The following is a 23,842-nucleotide window of genomic DNA, read 5'->3' as shown; positions in this document are numbered from 1 at the left end:
CAAGATGACTTTGTTGCTTGTCTTTGCAGAAACAGAGCTATCTATCGTAAAAACCCAGCAACTCCAACCTCTAGTAAATTATGAAAAAAATGGGAAGGGGGGATTGTGGTCATTGGCAGAACAGTATACAGTTGTTAAGTGAATTTTGCCCCATTTTAAGAACTTTCTTGCCACAGCTGTTAAGTGAATCACTGCAACTGTTAAGTTAGTAACACAATTGTAAAATTAATCTGGCTCCCCCCACCCCCCGCATTGACTTTGCTTGTCAGAAGGTTGCAAAAGGTAATCACATGACATTGGGAAAGTTACCCACTGCAACCGTAAAAAATATGAGCCAGTGTATACATAAACATTAGCTAAAACAATAAATCTATCATGGTTAGGCAGAGTTTGAGGGATCATGAGCCACTATTCAGTCTCTCAATCTTCTGGAATACTACAGAAAGCAGTTAATATTGGGTGATCTCCTATTTTGAAAATACAAGGGCTAACATTTTTTAAAATAGACCATATAATGCAAGCCTCATTCATATTACCACAGGATTTCATATTTTCACAGATGGGGTGACTAATTATTGCTACTTCCATTGGCCCTACAATTCTTGGTTAACCTAGAATTTACAAAGCACTTGGCAGAAAATGCTTGAATTCAATGCAAATCTGAGTAATATTTAATAGGTTCCACTATTTTTCCTTCCCAGGATCTAATAAAGATATTTTACAATCAACTTATATCGACTGTTCTCTCCTGCATACCATCCTAAAACTGTGACTATAATTGGACTTTGGGCATAAAGTTTTTTTTTTCTTCTGCTTAATTTTCACTTTCCTGTTTTGCTCAATATGGAGCTTGATGAAGAGTTCTGCAGAAGTTCAGAATTTTTTTCATGAACCAACAACAGATCTTGTTCTTATTCAAAGCATTTCATTATAGGCTGCTTCCCCAATGCTAGATAGATTTCCTTCCCCTATTAAAAGCCTATCCCCCCCCCCCCGAGTCATTTCAGGCAAGAGGGGAAAGAGAATATCTAGATTTATATTTGTTGTCGACAGCTATCTTTGTGTTTGTATGGGAAAAAAAGGGAAATAATGGACTAACCTAGTATGGAAAGCAGAATATATTTTTAACTGAGGTGTATAGAATATTTCATATTTAAAACATGGTGTTCCATGTTTTTTTTTACATAATTCCTCTTCTTCTGTATTATTTCTATTCATGTCTAAATCACAATGAATTTGAGAGATACTCTCTCCACCTAAATTAACTCCTCTGTAAAGGAATTAAGAACTGACTTGGAGAAGTTATGACAGAGACTTTAAAGGAGGAAGGAATCTGTTGCTAGGGTGGAACTTGAACAATAAATTACAGAGTTCAGACATAGAAGGAAACATGAGAAAAAATCCCAAAATACCCTGCCTTGATTTTAATATATGATGTACAGTGATCTGAGATAAACCTGGACAGGTTTTTAAAATTCTACTAATGTACCCTACAACTGTAAACTAACATTCATATAATTATTGTTGTTTTTTTTAATCTGGCCCATTTTAAAGGGCTGACATTCTCAACTAAAAAGGACTCACAATAGTACTAATATATTAATTTGAAAGCACAATTTTCCTAAAAGCGTAACAGGAGGATTAACAAGGCAATAGGAACTAATCTGAAAAATCCAGCCATAACAACAGTCCTTGCTGATCTATCTGTATCATCATTTGATCATCTACAACAGCAGCAAACAATACATGGAGAAGTGATGGCACAGCAGCTGAGCTTGTTGATTTTGATTTTTTAGACTGTGAAAGGGGGAAGGGAAGAATACTGCTAGATCGCTAAATATGTGGCATAAAGTTCATCTTTTCTTATAATTGAATCTGCTCAGAATTACAAAACAGGACGTAACAGTTCAGTTTTGTCTAACTGTAAAAATGGACTATTGCCCATTTTGAAACCACAGTACTTGTTTTTGATATATGGAAATTATTTTCTCTCTCTTCAATATAGATATTCAAGCAGTATAATAACTGCAAGAAATTGGTACAGAGTTTTACCTTCAGTAAAGCTAAGCATACCTAACATATTAAGTTTCTCCTAATACTGTATTGTAGAAAGAATCCCCAGAAGCTAATTTTTGTTTCTAGTTTAGGGATAAAGTATTTAAACTTTTTGAAGGCAAATATACAGTTTATGGTTTAGAAATATAGTTTATAAACGAAAAGTCTATCAAACAGCTCTCTACACTTAGAATAAAAAAAATAGTAATTTAAAGGCAAATACATAAATATTGTGACAAACCTCAATTTACTTTAAAAATATAAATACATTGTACAAGTAGTTCTCGACTTACAACCAGTTGCTTAATGAGTGTTTGAAGTTATGATGGATCTCCTCAGAGTTATTGCACACACACACCCCCGGTCACTTGATCACATTTTGAGCATTTGGCAACTGGTTTAACATTATGGTGACTTTCAGCCCAAGTAGGAAAAGAGCAGGCAAAGCTAGGGGGTGGAGTTAAAAGTGTCATCAGCTTTGAGTCATTATGTTCCCACAAACGTTATGTTCCCAAGTCAAAACTCTCTTGAATTGTATTGACCCTTTAGTACAGGCATGTCAAAACTGCTGGTCCACATGTGTCACGCCGAAACCGCGCCCACCCCATTGCCAGCAATGGGGAAGTCGCAATATGTCGTGTCTTTCGTGTTTAACACACGGTCACATGACCGTGATTTACGTTTTTTTTTCTGGAAACTGGCATTACATATGGTTTCTGGCAAAAAAAAAAAGGCCATTGGATACAGTGGGTTCATTTAATCACCATAGTGTTTGTTTAATAACAGTTGTAAAAAAGATCATAAAATCAGGCTGGTCATGTGGTAACCACTTAATGACAGGTATGACTTACTACTGTAATTCTAAGCTCAATTATAGTCATAAAATTGAGGACTACATGTATGTGGTTAGAACTTAAGGCTGCACTATTAATGCCTTCACTTCGTTAATGCCTTCAGTTCAGTACCTCTAGAAACAGTCCTATGTTAACTTATCTAATCAACAGCATTAAATTTGAAATTAACATTAATAGTAAGAGTAGTCTATATTAAGGTAATTGGAATAAGTAGTACTTGCTTATGAATAAACATGAAGAAACATTGACTGGAGGATATCACTTTATAATCAGTTATCTATTTTGCTAGCATAACTCAATCTTGTTTCTCTATGGGCCTTTCAAATTGTGTGTGTGTATGTATAGATGTGCCTTTAAGAGAATTTTGATTCTTGGTCACTGCCTGAACAAGTCCCTGCAGTTTTCTTGGCAATGTTTTTGAAAGTGGTTTCCTACTGTCCCCTTCCTAGGGATGATAGAGAGAGACTAGCCCTAGGTCCCCAGCTGCCTTCATTCTTAAGGCAGGACTAGAACACAGCGTTCTCATTTCTAGTCTGGTGCCTTAGCTACTGCACCAATCTGGCTCACCTTTCAGATTATAGGACATTCTAAACTAGATCATTGAAAATTAAAGGCCTGTATAAATTAGGAAGTTCCTCTGCTTTTCCACATTTATTTCTTGATTATGTATGTCTAGTGTTAACATCTGTTCATGTATTTTTTCTGATGGAGATATGTGAAGAAAGTGAAAAGTGGAGCAATCCATGCATTACAGTAAAACACTGCCATCAGAAAGAATGTACTTGGTTACTTGAGATCAAGATTGTTACCTGTATAGACAATTTATTTAAAGTTATAGCTCTAATTATGCCATAGTGTAGTGTTAATTGTAACATTTTACAAAGTATTTCACTAATCATTATCAAGGAAAATATTGTGAAGCAATCCTCCACATGACAATATTTATCTCAAACAAAAAAATCAGGAAAAGTCTGATCATACAATTTCTCTTCCCTATGTTCTTGCATTATACTGATCTTCCTCTTCCCTCCTTTAACTAGTATTTTTCAAATATTTTTCCATTATAGAAACATAGAAAACTGATGGCAGAAAAAGACCTAGTGGTCCATCCAGTCTGCCCTTTGGATTTATTTTTTGTTTTCCTTTTAATCAATTTAATTACTTTTTAATTATTATTTTTATATTTGTTTTTATTTTATTTTTAGTTTTTGTCTAATGATGGACTTTTGTTTATCCCAAGCACATTTCAACTCATTTTCTGACTTCTTCATCTTCAGTGGAAAACAAGGGATGCTACTGGTCTATAATTCCTATAATGCTTTCACTTATCTTTGAAGTTTATATCTACTTATACCATTAAATAGCAATTTCATCTTAACTATACACAGAATTCTAAAATATCAACAATCATTGACAAGTTTTCTAACCTGTTCACCATGGTCACATGTCCTTGTATCAAAACTTCATTAGGTATAGCCGTCCCAAATTCAGGGGATAAAGGATATGATGCAGGGTTCATACTAGGATTCACAACTGTATGGTTTCCCTTGCCACTCAGCAGAGGGACTGTACCCCTCTTAACCTCTTCTGAAAAACTCATGAACCCAGGTTTTCTCAGAGTGTCCTTTGGCCTGCCTAAAATACAACAAAATAGACACATCCTAAGCCTCATTTTCTATTTACCTATGACTAAGAAGCATTTCTATAGAAGTTATTTCTTTACCTAAAGCCGAGAATCTGATAAGTAAGCACATTTTACATAAACACATGAAATCTAAATATATTAGTTTTAATATTACTAGCTTATATCAGGATTAATTTCTTCCCGCTTGGGCGATCTCTCTCTCTCTCTCTCTCTCTCTCTCTCTCTCTCACACACACACACACAGAGATAATTCAACAGGCTACAAGGAGCAAGTCCAAGTAACACAATGATGTCACTGAGTGAGCAAAGTTGAAACACTTTGACCCTTATGTGTATGTCCCACAGAAATAAACATCCATTATAATCTTTAATTTGCTTTGGAAAAGGTAAAGTTTGCTGTTCTGAAAAAGGCCAATTTATCATACATGTTTAGCACAGAGAAAAACTCCTAAACAGGGCAGGAGTGCATGCAGTCCCTGAACTTATAGGATAGTTATTTTGAAAGAAATATATCCAGTTATTTAAGAAAGCTATATTTTAGGAAATAATCAAATACAGAAGAATGCACTTTTTACCAACTTAACGGATTATGAAATTATAAGTATAATGGGATTATGAAACTAGAGACTGAATTACAAAATATACTATGGCATTATAGGCACAGATCTTCCTTTTCTTTCCAACATTAGCAACTTTACTATGCAGCCGTGGGGGGCGCGTGAACTGTCCAAGCGTAAGCACAGTTCACTGCAGTCAGCAGAAATGCCACACCAGAAAAGCTCTGCCATGATTAGCAAGTAGCTGATTCATTCATTGTGCTCTAGCATGGTGTTTTGCAACTGACAAGCTTACCTATTGAGGCGAGGGGGGTAGTAGTTTTCAGCCTCATCTGGCAATTCACTTGTCGTTTTGATTTTTTTTTTGAAGTTCTCTGGCAGGCTACAAGCTTAGCAATTCTTGCAGTCTCCTGGCAAACAACAGCATGGCAAGTTACCTATGTCAGGTAGAAAGAAACATAGATGGATTATGTATTAATAGCTTTATATATTCCTAATTATGGGAGATACTTATTCATTATGAAGCCATTTCAAACTCTTTTTGCATTGGCTCGGACTTTGCTAAAAAGCAAGTTTAGCTTATACCTATACATCTGCCACAACTGTACATATTATGGTTAAGGTTAGTGCCCAGAGCAGAAAATATGGGGCACTCTTAGCTACTATGTCAGGAGTAGGCAACCTTGGCTCTTTTATGACTCGTGGAGCCATGCTGGCTCAGGAATTCTGGGAGTTGAAGTCCATGAGTCATAAAAGAGCCGGGGTTGCCTAACCCTTTATTATGTCATATGCTGTCCAGTGTCTTTTAGAAACATTGTGCTCAACCTGTAGATCATATAAGCTAGTAGTGCTTTTTTTTTTTAAGATGGCATCCAGATGGGTTACATTGGAGAGATTGATGTGGATGTTGTCTTTTTGTTTCTGTATGGGTTTTTTGTGGGTTTGGCTGACTCCCACAACCCAGTATTGTATTAACTTTTAGTCCAGGGGTGTCAAACTGCCGGCCCAAAGGCTGGACGCATCATGATGAAACCGCGCCCACCCCATTGCGGGCAATGAGGGAAAAGCTCCGATACGTTGTGTGACGTCATGAGTTTGACATGTCTGTTTTAGTCTACCACGAAGTGCTGGAGACAAACAAAGTCTCTGAGGCTACAAGAACAGCTGGAGGCCACAAAGAGAGAATGAAATCAAGGAGCTGGCACAAGGAGCTGACAATGAAATCAAGGAGCTGGCACAAAACCTGTTGGCTACTTTGGATTGGGTAGGACTTCCCCCTTTGAAGTTGGTACACAAGTTGGGGTCTTCCTGGACTCACAACTCCTGCTAGAAGAGGTGTGAGCCAGAAAGACTTTGCATAATTTCATGTGGTGCACCTTCTGCACCCTTTCCCAGATCAGTTCTTCAGTCAATCATGCCCTAGTCAACTTGTGGCTTCATTATTGTAATGTGTTCTACATGGGCTGTCTTTGAATACCAAAGGAGTTTTTAACATATCCAGAATGTGATGGTGAGGGCAGTAATAGGCATATCTCAGTATGCCTATGTAATATTTCTGATTCATGAGCTGCAGTGGTTGACTTTTTCTTGGTGGCATTCAAGAAGTTGGTTGCTGTCTATAAAGCCCCCATCCAGCATAGGGACCGTCTCCCACAATAATCTGCCCAACCAAATTGATCCTGCAGGGTTGATATGCTCTGGGTTAAATAATTGATTAAATAATGTCATCTATCAGGATTGCGGAAGCACACCTTCTCTGTAGCAGGAGAAAGAGGTTCTAACCAAGATCTGGATGGCTTAAATTCTGCTGTTGTTTAGAAGAGCATGAAGACCTAGCTCTTCACCCAGACCCATGCCAAGGGAGAGTGCACTCGCCATCTTCAATGTTTTATTAATTTTATTGTAATTTGATTGTTGGGAACAACCCAGAGTTATTGAGAGTCAGGCAGCATGCAAATTTAATATGTTTATTATTACTTATTACCTTTAAAACATATATATTTCCGCGAGTTTTTGGCTGTACTCAAAAGATTCAAATGGATCTTTTTATATGTATTACAAATAAATAAGATAAAAACTAAGTATTGTTATCCCACCATGCGAACTATTCAAGGACAGTCATTAAATAGGAAATACCTGGATATAGGCTTTGCTTTGTGATAAAATAATCATAATACAGCTGTAACAAGTTTCCATTTGTGGAATGTTTAGAATTTTTGCACATTTATAGTTTAAGTATAAAGAAAGGATGTCTCACCTCACCACTTTTGCTAATTTCAATTCTAACAACTCCAGGAATGCTCTTCAGATATCCCTCTAATGTAGCATGTCCCAGCTGCTTAAAAGGAATCCAATCTCCAGTTAAAGATTTATATTCCCCTTGCAAATAGGAAAAGGGCACTCCAGTTTTATGAGACTGGAGAACAGCTCGAAGCATTTTTGCTACTAGATCTGCTTCCTGCATCTTTACCTGCAATAGAAATATACTTGAATTTTACATGGAAATTGGCAAGCATTGTTGAGTTTGAAGCATTAATATGCAAGAAATTCAATGGTAGTATATTCAGAATTTAAAACTAAATATCCTATCACACTAGGAAGATGTGTTAATTATTTTATAATGACAAAGCATCTGAGAATAAAAATATTGTGCAGGACTGTTGAAAAGAATATCTTGCATATATCAACTTCTGAAGGAAAAATAAACAGAAATGTAACAGGTGAAAGCAATAATGGTTTTCCTAAAACACAGAATATCCATGCCTTTAGTTTAGAACCATTTCCTCCCACAGAAAAAATATCGGAAATAAAATTTATATTTTTTGAAGTACGATACAAAAAATGTCTTCTCTAACAACCAATACATATTGTCTTGTTGGGGAGAACCATAAATCAAAACTTTAATCTCCTAAACTACACAGGTGGAGTAAACTTTTTCTAAGCTCCTAGTCAAAATTCCCTTTTTTTATAAGACTACATTCATATCCATACACCATAAAGGACTATATAAACTATGGCACTTTTAAAATAAGTTTATATCACAGGAAGTCTAGAGTTCTTCCCTCAAGTATTGTATGGGCAATATGGGCCATGTTTTCATTGCATTATTCATCCTCTCGGAGTACACAAGAAATAAATGAATCCCTTTCAACAGTGATGGCGAACCTTTTAGAGACCGAGTGCCCAAACTGCAACCCAAAACCCACTTATGCATCGTCGGGTGCCGGATGGGTGTGGCCCATTGGGTGGGTATGGCCCATTGGGTGGGTGTGGCTGCAGTGGTAACGGCAGACTGGGTGGGACTAAAAAGTTCAAACAATCAATTCCAACTTTGCAAGATCTTTTTTTTTCCCGTGAGAAGTTGAAATTGACTGATTGTTTGAACTTTTTTTTTGGTATAGGGCGGCGGAGGCCTAAAGCGAAAAGGTTTTATAAAACTCAGCTGAAAGCCTAGGGCTGGGGTGACGGCGTGCGTGCCCACAGAGAGGGCTCTGAGTGCCGCCTCTGGCACCCCTGCCATAGGTTCGCCACCACTGCCTTTCAACAACCAAAATAGCTGGAGAATAAACAAGCACTGGAATAGTCCATTAAAAAAAAATTAAGTTGGGAAAATTGAAAGAAAATGCATAACATCCATTAGAGATTTAGCAGGCATTTTATTTTACTTGATAGTCCTTTGAAAAGCAGAAAAAAGCGCTTTTGCATTCCACCCAAAGCTACCAGCTTTCAGTACATTTCTGCAGCCAATCTTCCTATGTATAATTTTTATACCAACCCCATTATTGTATGTCAGAAAGACAAAATGTTTTCTTTACTGTTCTTTTTAAATATAGAATATCCTCAAAAATAACTTTCCCAGGTCCACATGTAGAAGAGTTTGGCACATATAAATGTTGTGAAAATACTAAGTATGAGATAACTTCCATTGTTCATTTGTCACATTCAGTTCATCTACATATGAAATGCTGAATCATGCCCAAATCCAGTACTGTAGTTAAGTTCAAATTTTAGGGGAAAATTCCAATTTCCCAAGTATTTTGATTCATTAATCCAAGGTTAAGACTGAACAAACTGCTTTAAAAAACAACCAAGTGCTTTTACTTAATTTGACTCCATGTTGCAAGGGGAAAGGAATGAAAACTCATGATCCAGAAGCTCTTTGTACCCAATGGCAATAGGGAATTACAACAAGGCATTATTACAACATGTCACATAATAGTGAGTCTTCAAGATACTGTTAACATTGCCAGCTATATAAAAGGTGGTAATTCTAAATGGATATGCAAGATGAACCAAAACTAAAAGCTCAACCATTACAAGTCAAGGAAAAAAAATCTGCCAGATTGATAATTCCTAATCTATACTTGACCAAATCATCAAATCTCAGTGTGGCACATAGTCTTGCTTATCAGACACAAGGCAATGGTAACAGCAAAAGCAAAAATTATCCAGGGATTGTCAGTCATCCTTATAGCACTCTCATTAAGCTTTTTCTTATAGATTTCATTTCACGTTTATTTTAGGCATCTTTGGGCCTTTAACAACAATGCAAAGTATAAGCTTCAAAATAAGTTTACTTACTCCCCCTTGGAAATAATAAAAATAAGCTCCAAGCATCATTCTTTGCAATAAAAACAAAAAAAATCAAAGCAATGAAGCTGTAACAAGAGGAGACAGGTTGAAATTAAAAAACTTGAGAGTGAAAAAGAAGGGGAGAAAAAATAAGTAATGCTAAAAATGAGCCTTAGCAGCAACAGCAATGAAAATGTTCCATCTCTCGCTCCCATCTTTCCCCACAGTACAAGTATACCAACGATTGCAAGAAAATAGAAACGGCAGAGGCGAGAAATGGATAACGCAAGTTTAAAGGGTATTTATGCTAATAAATATTTTGAACACGGATATATAAAGGATAACCCAAAACCTCCGGTATTTCAAGTCTTAGGGACTCCTAATACAGAGTCACGCACGAACGCCCTTCTGGTCCCAAGGGAATCTGGAGGGGAAGTAATTATTTACTCCAAGCCAGGGTTAGGCTAGTTGAGCCAGGCAAGCACTAGACGCCGTCTCAGCGATTTTTCATTAAAAAAGAAAAAGAAAAAAAAAAGAGCTGTACTTCGGCCGGCTCGGGTAGACCCCGCAGTCCTTCTGCAGAAAACGGCCGTTCCCCGAGCTAAGGCAAGGAGCTGCGGCTCGGCTCACCAATTCCTAGGATTACCCCGAATGGTGCCAATTCGGCGCGGAGAGGGCGGCTCCCCTCGCAATCCCCCTTCCCTCGGCGCTCTGACTTCCCGTGGCCCGTCGGCCTGAGCACCGGGTCCGACTACTAAAGGCCACTTCCCCGCTTCTCGGCGGCGCTCGTGTGCCGGCGACCGCAGGACCCTCCTCCTCCTGTCTCTCCTTTTCCCCCCCCCCTCCAAACTTCTCCCTCAGCTTCAAAATTACACCTCCCCACCCCGCAAAAAGAACCCAACGCTGAGGACAGACACAGCGTATCTGCGCCTGCGCACTAGCCCTGGCTCCGGCGGCCGACCACGCCCTCGACCCCCAACACGTGAAGGCCACCAATAGGATTAGTAGGCGGTTTGTAGCTGATGAGCTGTAACTACGCTGGCCTTCCCCAATCAGGCGTATTCCTACACCCTGCTTAAGTTGCTAGTGCTTTAATTTGGCAGTGGCTTTTCTGCTATGAATATTTACTTCATTTGAGCCCCAAGTTAATTTCTGGACACTGATAAAGGACGTAGAATACAATTTATGATCGGGTGTGAGATGCTTCCCCCCCCCCCCCAAGTATTAAAGAAGAAGGCTCTAGCTGCCTATTTAACTACCACTGGCTCTGTTCCTACAACAGGCCAAACCATGTTTTGCTCTATTAGCTAGGTTTGCACAGTATATTAAATCATAGGCTTATCATACTGATTTAGTTAGTGCAAGACACTGATCCGTCAAAAAGTCAACCACGTTTAGTTTATTTAAAAAAAACAAAGCTATGTTGATAGCTTTGTATTTTTGACTTTAATACTTTCACACAACACTCTTTTAAAAAAATGGATGCAGTTTTTGCTCCACTGAGCTTCAGAAAGGGACATAAATCAAGCTCAATAAAGGGGAGAATTAATGGGTGAAAACACTACAAACCCTTCTGTGCTTTCTTTAATGAATGCGATAAAGTTTGTGGTTCAATTCTAGTGAGTTTGCCCTATACTCTTATGTGTAAAGTTGTAAAGACTCTGATACTACCACATGGCAATATTAACTATCAGCAACACTTAGGACAGGGCTTTTCAACCAGTGGTATGGGTACCACCTGTGGTACATTGGCACCTGGCAGGTGGTACGCGACCATCCTAGAAAAGCGGGGGAGGGGAATGAGAGTGCCGCGGGACGGGCAGGCAGGTGTCTTGCTCGGCTGTGCCTTGGGGGGCGCTTTTTTCAGTGCCATTGTAACTTCGAACAGTCACTAAGCGAACTGTTGTAAGTCGAGGACTACCTGTACTTCACTTTTTTCCTTTTTTTTTTTTTGGTCATCAAGTTTTTGACACCTTGCTAGGCGACTGGTGGTACTCGGATATTACCATATCCTAAAAGTGGTACAATGGGTGAAAAGGTTGAAAAGCCCTGATTTAGGACACTCCTACACCTTGGGCGGTAGTTTGAATCTTAACTTTATCTGAAATCAACACTTGGCAACTAGCATGTATTTATGATGGTTGCAGTGTCCCAGAGTTTTTTGAGCTCTATTTGCAACTTTCCCTGCTGATTTCCAATAAGCAAAGTCAATGGGAAAGCTGGATTCACTTAATGCCCACGTGATTCATTTAACAACTGCAATGACTTGCTTAACAACCCTCGCAAAAAGGTCATAAAATCAGGTAAAACTTGCTTAGCAACCGAAAAAGGTGAGCCCACAAAAAAAGGTGCCAGGCTTTGAACTACCATATTAGCAATGGACAATCCCGAATAGGATCCACACCTCACACAGTATCTGCCAGGACTCTCTGTATAAATGGGGCATAATATTCTCCCCTCAGTGTGACTACGGGATCCCACATCAAACTGTATATCATATCATGACCAGCTGTAAGATGAGGGCATATACCTGTCCAGTATCTGATTTTTTTTAATATAAATGATGGTGCACTTCAATGGTGACCTAGACCTAGAGTCCTAGACATTGGTATGACCTAGAGTCCTAGACATTGGTATTTGAACATAGATCTTTTAAACATTTATATTTTATTGTGCTTTACTAATCTAGGTGATATGTTAATATATATTGCTAGTCCATGTATGATATGCCATATGCTAAATAAATAAATAAGCAACTGAAAATCTGGTCCCAATTTTGATTGTAAGTCAAGGATTCTCTATACCAGTGGTTCTCAACCTATGGGGTCGTGACCCCATTTGGGGTCGATCGACCATTTCACGGGGGTCGCCAAGCAAGACTGTCCGCCATTTTTTTCCCCTTTTCCAGCGGGTGCCTTACCTCCCTTGAGCTGGGCCAGCTGGTGGTCGGCCTGCTCCGTCTCTGCCGCTTGCCAGCTATGCCTCAGCCGGCGCAGGGGGCAGAACTGCGCATGCGTGGCGCTCCCGGGCAGGGAAAGTCCTCGACTTATGACCGGTTGAGTAGTCCTCGACTTACAACCGGTTTAGTCCTTGACTTACGACCGGTTTAGTCCTCGACTTACGACCGGTTGGGGGTCGCGGCATTAAAAAGGTTGAGAACCACTGCTCTATACAGTAGTCTGAATACCAGGAACTTCAGACCTATTGGCTGGAGATGAGTTTAGATCTCACTACATTCTGAGAGCTTCATCAGAATAGGAAAAAGTCCCGTCTCCTCCCATGAGCATTTAGGGAGAAGTTGTTTGAGGATCCCAGAAACCCTCTGAGGAACCTGTGCTCTGTCTTTACTTGTCAGGCTCTTTTCTCTTATTGGAAAAAGCAAGAGATGGACAAAGCATTACAGGGATGTTTGAAAGATTTGGTGGGAGAGTTAGGTCTTAAGATTCCCCAACTCTACTGCAGCCAAAATAAAAAAATCCCATCAGTGCTGAGGACCAAAAGCCCAATACAGGTAAGTCCTTGAATTACAGCCATTCATTTAATAACCATTCATTCAAAGTTACAACAGCACCAAAAAAAGTGACTTATGACCATTTTTCACACTTATAACCGTTGCAGCATCCCTGTGGTCATGTGATCAAAATCTGGCCGTGTGGCAAGTGCTGTATATTTAAGATGGTTGCAGTGTCCTGGAATCATGTGATCACCTTTTATGACTTTCTGACAAGCAAAGTCAATGGGGAAGCCAGATTCACTTAACAACCATGTTATCAACTTAACAACTGCAGTGATTCACTTAACAACTGTGGCAAGAAAGATCGTAAAATGGAGCACAACTCACTTTATAACTGATCTGCTTAGCAACAGAAATTTTGGGCTCAGTTGTGGTTGTAAAGTCGAGGACTACCTATAATGAAACTGCGTTAGCCAGATTTATGAGTTGAATTATGTGTCTGCCTTTGAATCAGTCTGTTCCTTCAGTTTTCTTGACAGAATTTCAGAAATGATTGGTCATTGTTGCCTTCCGGATGGAATAGTTAAAAGCCATTTTTTGCAGCAGTAAAAGAATCCATGGTTGTTAAGTGAACATCACGATAGTTAAGCAAACCAATGATTCTCTAGGGGCGCGGTTTTGCTAAAAACTGGAAGTAAATGGTGTTTTCAGCAAAACCATCATAAAACATGGTCACGTGACTGAAGGACACTGCAAATGGCCGTAGATGCAGCGCAGCTGCCAATCGGGGGCTATGCATTGGAATTCTAAATCTGGATTGTAACTACCCCCCCCCCCAGTAGGTCTGTCAGTACCTGGACCAGTCACTAAGTGACTAGTCATAAGTCAAGAGCTATCTATAGTTGAAGTTACGTAAACAAGTGGCTTCCAACCTTTTGGGTGCCAGGGACTGGTTCTGTGGACCAGGGGAGCATGGTTTTGCGTATTGCCTGAATCCCATGTATGTGTGGCTGGGGCTTTGCTCGCTTGCGCATCCCAGTTCCTGGCAGGCCACGGAATGGTGCCAGTCCACACCCAAGAGTTGGAGATCCCTGACATAAACAAAGGAGCTAGAGTGCTGGGATCAGAAAGTTGATCTTTTTAGCATAGTAAAAATCATGTCCAGAGGTGGACAGCTTAGATCAGTGATGGCGAACCTATGGCACAGGTGCCAGAGGCGGCACTCGGAGCCCTCTCTGTGGGCACACGTGCCGTTGCCCCAGCCTTGCCTCCCTCCGCGACCCCCTTCTCACCAGCAGCCCCCCTGGAGGAGAGTCGCCCCCGAGCATGGCCCATACGGAGCAGTGCAGCCAAGGACATGGCAGCCAGGCAGCATAGACAAGACTCTGCCCTCACATCCCATCATGCAATTGATGCTGCAGGGTGCGGGCAGAGGGTGTGGCCGCCATAGCGCTGCTGGGCTACCTGGGTGATCTGCGGCGGGCCCTAGAGGCAGTGAGTGGTCCTGTGGGCAGGCAGGGTGGGGGATGGGGGCAGAGCGGGGGTGGGGCGGGGGTTGGAGCAGGGGCGGGGCCAGTTTTTGGGCACTCGGTCTCTAAAAGATTCGCCATCACTGGCTTAGATAATGAAGTGCACTCCCATAAAAAGATACATGAAATCTATCTAGCAATACTTGAAATCTGTCTCATGATCAACTAATAAGAACTAAAGTTATATCATTTCCTTGCCTGAAGCTATATTAAGATGCTGGCAAATTGTAAATTGGCATGCTTGATTTGTGGCATTTGCTCTAAGTGCACCCCTTTTGCCTGTACAGAATAAAAAGGGATTTTCACTACTTCTGGATGTTTCATTGGCTGTTCACACCAAGTGAATCAACCCAGTGTTTGGCTGGGCCAACATTCCTAGAGCTAAGAGAAAAAGTGACTGGCCAATCACCCTGGTGGCTTTGTGCCAAAGCAGAACAAGAATCTTAGTCTCCCAGTTTGTAGCCTGAGGCTGTTCACCATTACACCAAACTGGCTGCCATAAGAGTTATGTACTCATTTGTTTTTAATTTTCGTACCAACCTTTACCAAACTGTTAAAGCAGTTTGCAATATTGTAAAACCCTGAATGTATTAAAATAATGATTAATTTAAGGTGCTGGCCTAGAAGCCAAGATACTGTTAATTCTAGTCAAACCTTAGGCATGAAAGCCGGCTGGATGACCTTGGACCACTCACTCTCAGCCCAAGATTGATTCCCCCCCCCCCCCCACAGGGTTGCTGTTTTGGAGAAAATAGGAGGAGGAAGGAATATTAAGTATATCCCTTGCCTTGAGTTATTTATGAAAAATAACAAATATGGGATAAAAAATAAGGAAGGGAAGAAGGAAGGGAAGGAAGGAAGCCTATCAAAACAATGCCTCTTCAAAACAGTTCTCGCTTAGTCTAGTATGTGACTGCAATAGTGAATCAATTATAACAAATTATCCTGCCATTGGCTATAGTATAATTAAACGGGTGTTCCTCATTAAATGTATTTGTTCAGTTACACATATATGTAAACTGTGCTAGACTGATGACAATCATTCACCTACAATAACTTTGCTAGAATTCATAGAGTCACAGAATATGCAAAGTACCTATATTCGGACAAAACAGTCTCCGAGTGTTCTTTATTTGAAAAGTCTTAACCAGGCTGATATTTTCCAGCTATTCGAGACATTATTTTCTTTCAGAATACCCAACCCACATCTTATGTATCTTACCTTGGAGAGTCACCCCTCTTTCTTCCTGGTTACGTTGAAGAAATTGCAATGTTTCTTAGTTAGTAAGTGCAGCAGCAGCAGCATAGAAAATTCAACTACTACAAAATCGAAACCGTAGCTAAATTAAAGGAATTGAAAGTGAAAGGCGGAAATATAGTAGAAAAATACAGAGGAAGAACCTTGTGAAATACAGTGACCTCTAGCTGTGGAACCTGCATACAGTACAGTAATGATTTTATGGTGTTGAATTATTATGTTCTATTTGTATACTGTAAATCGATTTATATAGGTCAGGGGTAGGCAACCTCGGCTCTTTTATGACTCATGGACTTCAACTCCCAGAATTCCTGAGTCAGAGCTGACTCAGGAATTCTGGGAGTTGAAGTCCATGAGTCATAAAAGAGCCGAGGTTGCCTACTCCTGATATACCGGTAGGTAGTCCTTGACTTACAACAGATCATTTAGTGACTGAAGTTACAATGGCACTTTTCAATCATTTATGACCATTTTTCATACTTACAACTATTGCAGCATCCCCATGGTCACATGATCAAACTTCAGCCGCCTGACAACTGGCTCATATTTATGACAATTGCAGTATCCTGGGGTCATGTGATCACCTTTTGCAACCCTCTGACGTACAAAGTCAATGAAAAAGCCAGATTCAGTTAACAACTAACTCTATTGTGGTTGTAAGTCAAGGACTACCGATATATGGTGATCAGATGTAGACGCTGTTGCTTACTGCAAGAAAAAAAAAGATTCCTAGAGAGTAGAGGTGACCAGAAATAGACTGAGCATTGAATGAGTTAACTGGCTACAGATAGTACTTGATTTATTTCCTTAACTGAGCTGCAATTTTGGTTGTAAGTTATGATGATTGTAAAGCAGATCACCATGTGACCGCACCTGATTCTACAATGTTTTTTGCGGCAGTCATTAAGTGAATGCAGCGGTAGTTACGTGGACCCATTGTTTGCTAAAGGAATTGTTCCCGGAAACTAGAAATAAATGTCAGTTTTCATTAAAAAGTTGTTAATCAAAGTCATGTGACCATGGGATGCTGTGAATAGCCATAAATGTGGGCTGTCTGAGGAGCACTCAAAATGCAGTTCACATGACTATGGGCCCTCCACCCGTCTATAACCTTGAAACTTAGGGTCAGTGTTCAGAGAAAACCCCCTTCCCAGACAGTACTTAAGTTTACCAGTGACTCTCTCGTCAACATTCAGCTCCTGATAGACATAAGTTCCTACACTCCGACACAGGTCCGTGTTTGATAAAAAGTTTCAAGGACAGAAGGGCAAAGACGAAAGAACGAAAGTAAGTTGTTTCATTATTTGCTATTTCATCAATTCATGAAAAATCAATGAAATCTTCATTCATAGTTTAGGCAAAGCATGTTATTCATCCTTCTAATTTTTGTCTTGCCAATTGCAACGTACTATCCCCCTCTCCCTGGTTTGCAGAACTAATGAGCAAGCTCACCATTCCTGCAAGCACAATGTGTTTTCTTTTATAATTGAGGTTAGAGAGTTCTGGAACTCAAAAGAAACATATATGAATTTGCATGGTATTTTTTTCTGGCACGACTTTGAATAGTGCATGAATTGGGGCAGCTCAAACTCTTGCCAGACTTTGGAAAGGCCCACATTAGTTTTTCTACCAGTTCACGTCATGCAGTTTTAATTTAACACAAAATACCCAAACATTCTGGAATTCCTGAACAAGAAACAACAGCAACAAAAAACAAAGCTGAGCATAGCTCAACTTGCTGGATTGTTGGGTGAAACACTATGGGACAGACTGAGCAAAGCAAAATAATATTGGTTGCTCATAGCAACCACCTCACCAAAATAAGATGAATTCTGTCCAGCTTGACATTGGCAACAGTTTAATTCTATATATTCTGAATGTATATGGACAATATACATCCAAAAGACAGCAGAAAAAAGGTAAAACATGGGCCGTTCACTAAATAAAAAAATGAGACATATTAAACTTGGGCAATTATTAGTACTAATTGTTACACTCAACTAGCAATTTGTATTGCACTCCCTTCCATCTGAATGGAGACTGGGGAGAATTCCACAGGGCACCATTTTCACTATTTCTCCCCCCCCCTCCGCCCATCCCATACACACCAATTTGAAGCTGACCTTTGACCATCTGCATTTCTGCTGCCTCAAAATGGTGAAAACTTGCATGGAATCTAATGAGCCAATCTCTTCTCCTTAACAGAATAACAGAATTGGAAGGGAGCTTGGTGGTCTTCTAGTCCAACCCCTATTCAGTCAGGAGACCCTACACCAGTGATGGCAAACCTTTTAGAGACCGAGTGCCCAAACTGCAACCCAAAACCCACTTATGGATCATCGGGTGCCGAGTGGTGTGGCCCATTGGCTGGGTGTGGCCCATTGGGTGGGCGTGGCTGCGGTGGTAACAGCAGACTGGGTGGGACTAAAAAGTTCAATCAATCAATTCCAACTTTGCAAGATCTTTTTTTTCTCGTGAGAAGTTGAAATTGACTGATTGATTGAACCTTTTTTTTGGTATAGGGCGGCGGAGGCCTAAAGAGAAAAGGTTTTATAAAACCCAGCTGAAGGCCTAGAATTGGGGCGATGGCACGTGTGCCCACAGAGAGGGCTCTGAGTGCCGCCTCTGGCACCTGTGCCATAGGTTCGCCACCACTGCCCTACACCATTCCAGACAAGTGGCTGTCCAGTCTCTTCTTAAAAAAAGCTTCCAGTGATGGACACCCACAACTTCTGGAGGCAAGTTGTTCCACTGATTAATTATTCTCACTGTTGGGAAATTTCTCCTTAGTTCTAGGTTGCTTCTCTCCTTGTTTAGTTTCTATCCATTGTTTCTTGTCTTGCCTTCTAGCTGAGAAAAAAAAAAGATTTAAAAGATTGAATTGAAAGAAAAAATGAATCTTCTGAGCTGCCACTGCTCCTGGAAAGAACAAAATCCTATTAGCCCCATTCCATAGAAAAGAAAAGGAGCAGTGGTCCCCTAGAGATCAGACCCCTGGCCTGTGTATTCCAGCAGTCTATTTTCACAGCAGTTGATTATCTGCCTACCAGCCTGCCAGCAGGTGGCCCTGAGAGGCAGTCACAATGCCATCAAGACTAGCAGCCGTTGATCCCTTGGCTTCCATGAATTGGACCAACCCTTTTATGAAGCCAGCCAAGCTGAAAACCAGCACCACATCTCATGGCAGTGAATTCCAAAACTGAATCACCTGTTGTGTAAACAAACAAACAAACAAACAAACAAACAAACAAAAGTCTTTAATCTGTCTTGATTCTTCCAAGATTCAATTTCACTGGGTGACCTCTGATTCTAGCATTTTGGGAAGAGGAAAATATCTTCCCCTTGTCCCTTTATCTCTCTATGCCTGATTTGTGCAGTTCATTATGTTTCTTCTCATTTGCTTCCTTTCAAGACTAAAATGCCCCCAATATTGCAATCTTTTCTCATAGGAAATATGTTCCAGTCCCTTGACCACCTTAGTTTCCTTCCTTTGAACCTTCTCTAATTACATTACATCCCATTGATAGAATGGTGACCAGTGAAATTATTCTATTAATTTCATTTATATTGTGTGTACTTTATTTTACAGAGTACAGAGAAGAGCAACAAAGATGATTAGGGGACTGGAGGCCAAAGCATATAAGGAAAGGCTGCTGGAATTGGTTATGTCTAGTTTAATGAAGAGAAGGATGAGGGGGGACATGATAGCAGTGTTCCAATATCTCAGGGGCTGCCACAAAAAAGAGGGAGTCAAGCTATTCTCCAAGGCACCTGAAGGCAGGACAAGAAGCAACGGATGGAAACTAATCAAGGAGAGAAGCAACCTAGAACTAAGGAGAAACTTCCTGACAATTAGAACAATTAACCATTGGAACAACCTGCCTCCAGAAGTGGTGAATGCTCCAACACTGGAAGTTTTTAAGAAGAGACTGGACAGCCATTTGTCCGAAATGGTATAGGGTTTCCTGCCTGAGCAGGGGGTTGGACTAGATGACCTCCAAGGTCCCTTCCAACTTTATTATTATTATTATTATTATTATTATTATTATTATTATTATTATTATTATTNAAAAAAAAATATCCCAGCACTTAGTGAGTGTTATTCAAGAATGTGGGAAGAATCCAGAGAAAGAAATATTTAGGGGAATATTAAAATATATTTCCCCAAAGGAATAATGGAGAAGATCTTTAAAAAGGCAGAAACTTCTCCCCCCCCAATGAGACAACTCAGCAGAAACCAGCTTATAGAAATGCAGATGTAATAATCCATTCAGGAAGGTTGGAGCCTTCCAGCTAGAAGCTGAAGAGATTAAGAAGAGAAAGACCCTTAAAATCTACATACCCCACCCAAACTCTAAGGCAAGACCTAATAGGATTAACCAACCAATGCCAAAGAGGCACACTCAGACTCAGGTCACAGTACATGACACAGGAAATACAAAGCCTCAAACAGGAACAGGAAACAATCTCAAGAGCCCCAGAAGGTATAAAAATCCATCACTCCCTGCTACATGTGGTCAGCTTTCCCAGAGCTATCTTTCTGTCTGGTTTTCCTCTTCAATAAACTACAACCTTCTTTCTAAAGCAGTCTCCATTTTGTTTATTCCCAGCTTCGACTGGACCCTGATGAAGATTTTTCTTTCAACAAGAGTGTTAGCTTGTTTTTTAAGTTGAATCTTTAGCAAGTAACATCTGCTCTACTTTGCAAACATTTATTATTTATTTCATGAAAGTATTTACAGATTGCATATCCATAAAAAAAACCCTGGAAAACCAACGTGGTGTAGAACTTTTCAGAATTAAAACAATTTAAAGTAAAATAAGATGAGATTATAGATAGGGAGACCAATATAAAACCAAGGTGTTTTTTTTTTTTTAAAAAAAAAAAGATGCTTAAAATGCATCAGGGTAAAGTTTGGGACACATCAGGGGATAAGTTATTCCATAAGACAGACAACATCAGAGGAGGGGCCTAATTCTGCATCACCCCTAAGAGATGATTTGCAGAATAAAGTACAAATTTATGAACTTGTCCCACATGTACCTGAGAGTTGATATATTTTAATACATTCTTTAAGTTAACCTGGTGGTAAATTGTATACTTGTGTAAGAAAACATACCTATGTAAGAAAAATATAAATTGTATCCAGTGCTTCTTCAGATAATTCTCTGTTATATAATATGACTGCGAAATTTTTTGCAGTGGTGCAAAGTTTTCCATCAAAGTTGTTTTGTAAGGCAACATGGCACCTCCACTTCTAACGATCAGGAGAACATATTGCTTCATTCTGCTCTGTTTTGCAGGCAGAAGCCACTGTAGAAGGCTACAAGTCAAGCTGCCTTTTCCGAGAAGCTCTTTGTGGAAACAAATCTATGTCATATTTCACCAATCTGTTTTTTTTAAGCATTTGTTCCACCATTGCAGGGCCAACTTATTTGTTGCACACTTGTCCATTGGTGAGATGAAGAATATGTTCTTCAGCTGGTTTGTCGCAGAGCCTGACATTTTGAGGGGCAGAAAAAGAATATGACTGAAAATATGACTGAGTCACCCAAGGACAACTGGCTTCCATGGAAGGACAAGAACTTGGATTTCTCCATTGCTAATCCAGACCTGAGAATACCATAGACAGCCAAGAAAACAAGCTAATGGATCATCAGACAAATCAAGCCAAGTTCTCACTTGAAGCACAAATGGCCAGACTCAAATTATCCTACTTAGGACACATTATGCGAAGACCCAGCTCTCTGGAAAAGGCTAGGGAAGGTGGAAGGAAAGAGAAGGAGAGGACAAACGGCAACAAGTTGTGTGGATTCAGTTACAATGGTGATGAACACATCACTGGAAAATTTGAAAGAACGGCTTAGGGAATAGATAGTCATGGAGAAGATCTATCTGTATAGTTGTTAGAAGTCAAAAATGACTTCATGGTTCCTCCTTCTCCTCTTTAAGCATTACAACACGATGGCTGTCTTCACAAGCCTATTATATTCCGTAACATCTGTCAACTCTGCTTATGTCACTCTATCTCCACCCATGTTTGGTATTTTACAAAGAATGGACTTCAAATCTAAAACTGATACTAAAAAAACAAGTTGGGAAACAAGCCAAACAAAAATGAGTGGAGAAACAATATATGAAATTTAAATGATTTCAATTATTGCATTGGGACTACAGGTTTCTTCCAAAAACTTAATGGAAGTAACGCAGCAGTGTTGCATTCTATCCTTAAAACATCTGCCTGGTCACGCATGTTTATTAAGATCTCTTAATAGGATGGTACAAACAGTGTTCTATTTATTTTTTCAGTGTGTTTTCTTTCAGTCCACATTGGACTTCATTGTTAGATGCCATACCATTTCTAAGAAATAAAAGCAAACAAATATTTATATATATTAGGACTAACATTGTGTATGCGTTCTTTTATTGACATTGCCTTTATGATTTCAAAGGCAATATGAGACATAGACGCTAAGCAAGTAGAAGGACAGGTCTGGGAGAACTCTTTTCATAGCCAAAGCAAGACAATCGCTATTGTGTAAAAAGCTCAGCTGTAAAAAAAGCAATCATTTAAAACCATGACCGTGTCGTAAAGTTAAGATTAAGTGACTTAAACAGATGATCTAGGCACTGATTTGTTCAGTGAATAGAATTTGGGTTTAAATCTCCTTTTACTTAAAGTCCAAGTGGAAGTGGAAAGTTGCATGTCTGCCTGTCTATCTATCATGTCATTTTCATAAGGACAAAGAAAACAGTGGAATTGTTGAAAAATATTCCCAAAATCACCAGCAGAAGCCTTTGCAATGCATGAGACCAATTCCTTATTACTGAAATTACTGATTTCATTTACTAAATTAACTCAGCTATCCCCAGAAATGACATCTTGTCTCTGTTCTTTGCTTTCTATGCAGGTGAGTGTGATGTACATGTAAATAAAACTTTTATGTCTATTTGTTACTCTTTGTTTTTTTCCTTTTTGAAATCAGTAGACATAGTCCTCAACTTGCAACAGCTCATTTAGTGACCATTTGACATTTCTGCAGCACTGAAAAAAGGGAACTTATAACCGTTTTTCACATTTATGACTGTTGCAACATCCCCATAATCACATGATCAAAATTCAGATGCTTGGCAAGTGACTCATATTTATGATGGAGGCAGTGTCCTGGGATCATGTGATCCCCTTTTGCAACCTTCTGACAAGCAAAGCCAATGTCATTTAACAACTTTGTTACTACTGTGATTCACTTAACAACTGTGTCAAGAATGGTCATAAAAAGGGCAAAATTCATTTAACCATTGTCTCACTTAGCAACAGAAATTTTGTGTTCAATTGTGGTCGTAAGTTGAGGACTACCTGTACTTGTAATATTTCTAACACCATTTTCTTGAGCAGATTCTTCTCAGAGCTGCGTCCTAAGTCTGCTGTTGTTCACCCTGTTGACCCATGATTGTTTTGCAAGGTTTTCCACCAACCATATTGTGAAGTATGCAGACGATACAACAGTGGTGAGCCTTATTCAAGATGTCAATGAGGGTGCTTACCGCAAAGAGGTAGAGGGTTTGGTGAACTGATGTAATAAAAACAGCCTAGTTTTAAATGTTGGAAAAACTCGAGAGATCATTGTTGATTTCAGAAAAGGCAGGCACAGACACACTCCTTTGTGTATTGATTCACCTGCGGAGATGGTTAGCAGCATCAAATTTCTGGGTGTGCAGCTAATGAGTAGGCTGGCTTGGTCGCTCAACAGTGAGACACTGGGCACAGCAGCGCCTGCATTTTCTGCATCGCATGAGAAAAGTACATCTTCCTTCCCTTGTCCTTACCACTTTCCATAGAGGGATGATTGAGAGCATCCTGTGATATTGCATTAGTCTGATTTGGAAGTATTACTGCATCAGACAGGAAGGCGTTGC

General features: G+C 39.7%; 1 protein-coding gene across 2 annotated transcripts in view; it reads right to left on the bottom strand.

Moving 5' to 3' along the window:
• The window catches only part of TDRD7 (tudor domain containing 7), a 38,453-nt gene extending 22,463 nt beyond the window's left edge, over positions 1–15,990 (bottom strand). The window contains exons 1-4 of one of the 2 annotated variants that reach the window (XM_015826913.1): positions 15,889–15,990; positions 7,369–7,581; positions 5,407–5,548; positions 4,337–4,544 (exon numbers count right to left, since the gene is read on the bottom strand). In XM_015826913.1, the coding sequence (XP_015682399.1) occupies positions 4,337–4,544; positions 5,407–5,548; positions 7,369–7,575 (557 nt within the window). In that variant the 5' untranslated portion in view covers positions 7,576–7,581; positions 15,889–15,990. Of the gene's footprint in view, positions 1–4,336; positions 4,545–5,406; positions 5,549–7,368; positions 7,770–15,888 lie in introns of those variants that run through there. The other variant, XM_029286345.1, reaches the window with a different exon arrangement.
• Positions 15,991–23,842: the final 7,852 nt, after the last annotated feature.

This window comes from Protobothrops mucrosquamatus, unplaced genomic scaffold, assembly GCF_001527695.2.
Source record: "Protobothrops mucrosquamatus isolate PMUCROS unplaced genomic scaffold, P.Mucros_1.0 scaffold3377, whole genome shotgun sequence".
In the NCBI taxonomy this organism is placed as follows: domain Eukaryota; kingdom Metazoa; phylum Chordata; class Lepidosauria; order Squamata; family Viperidae; genus Protobothrops; species Protobothrops mucrosquamatus.
The sequence above is the reverse complement of the archived record's forward strand: the minus strand, read 5'-3'. Positions and strand labels throughout refer to the sequence as shown.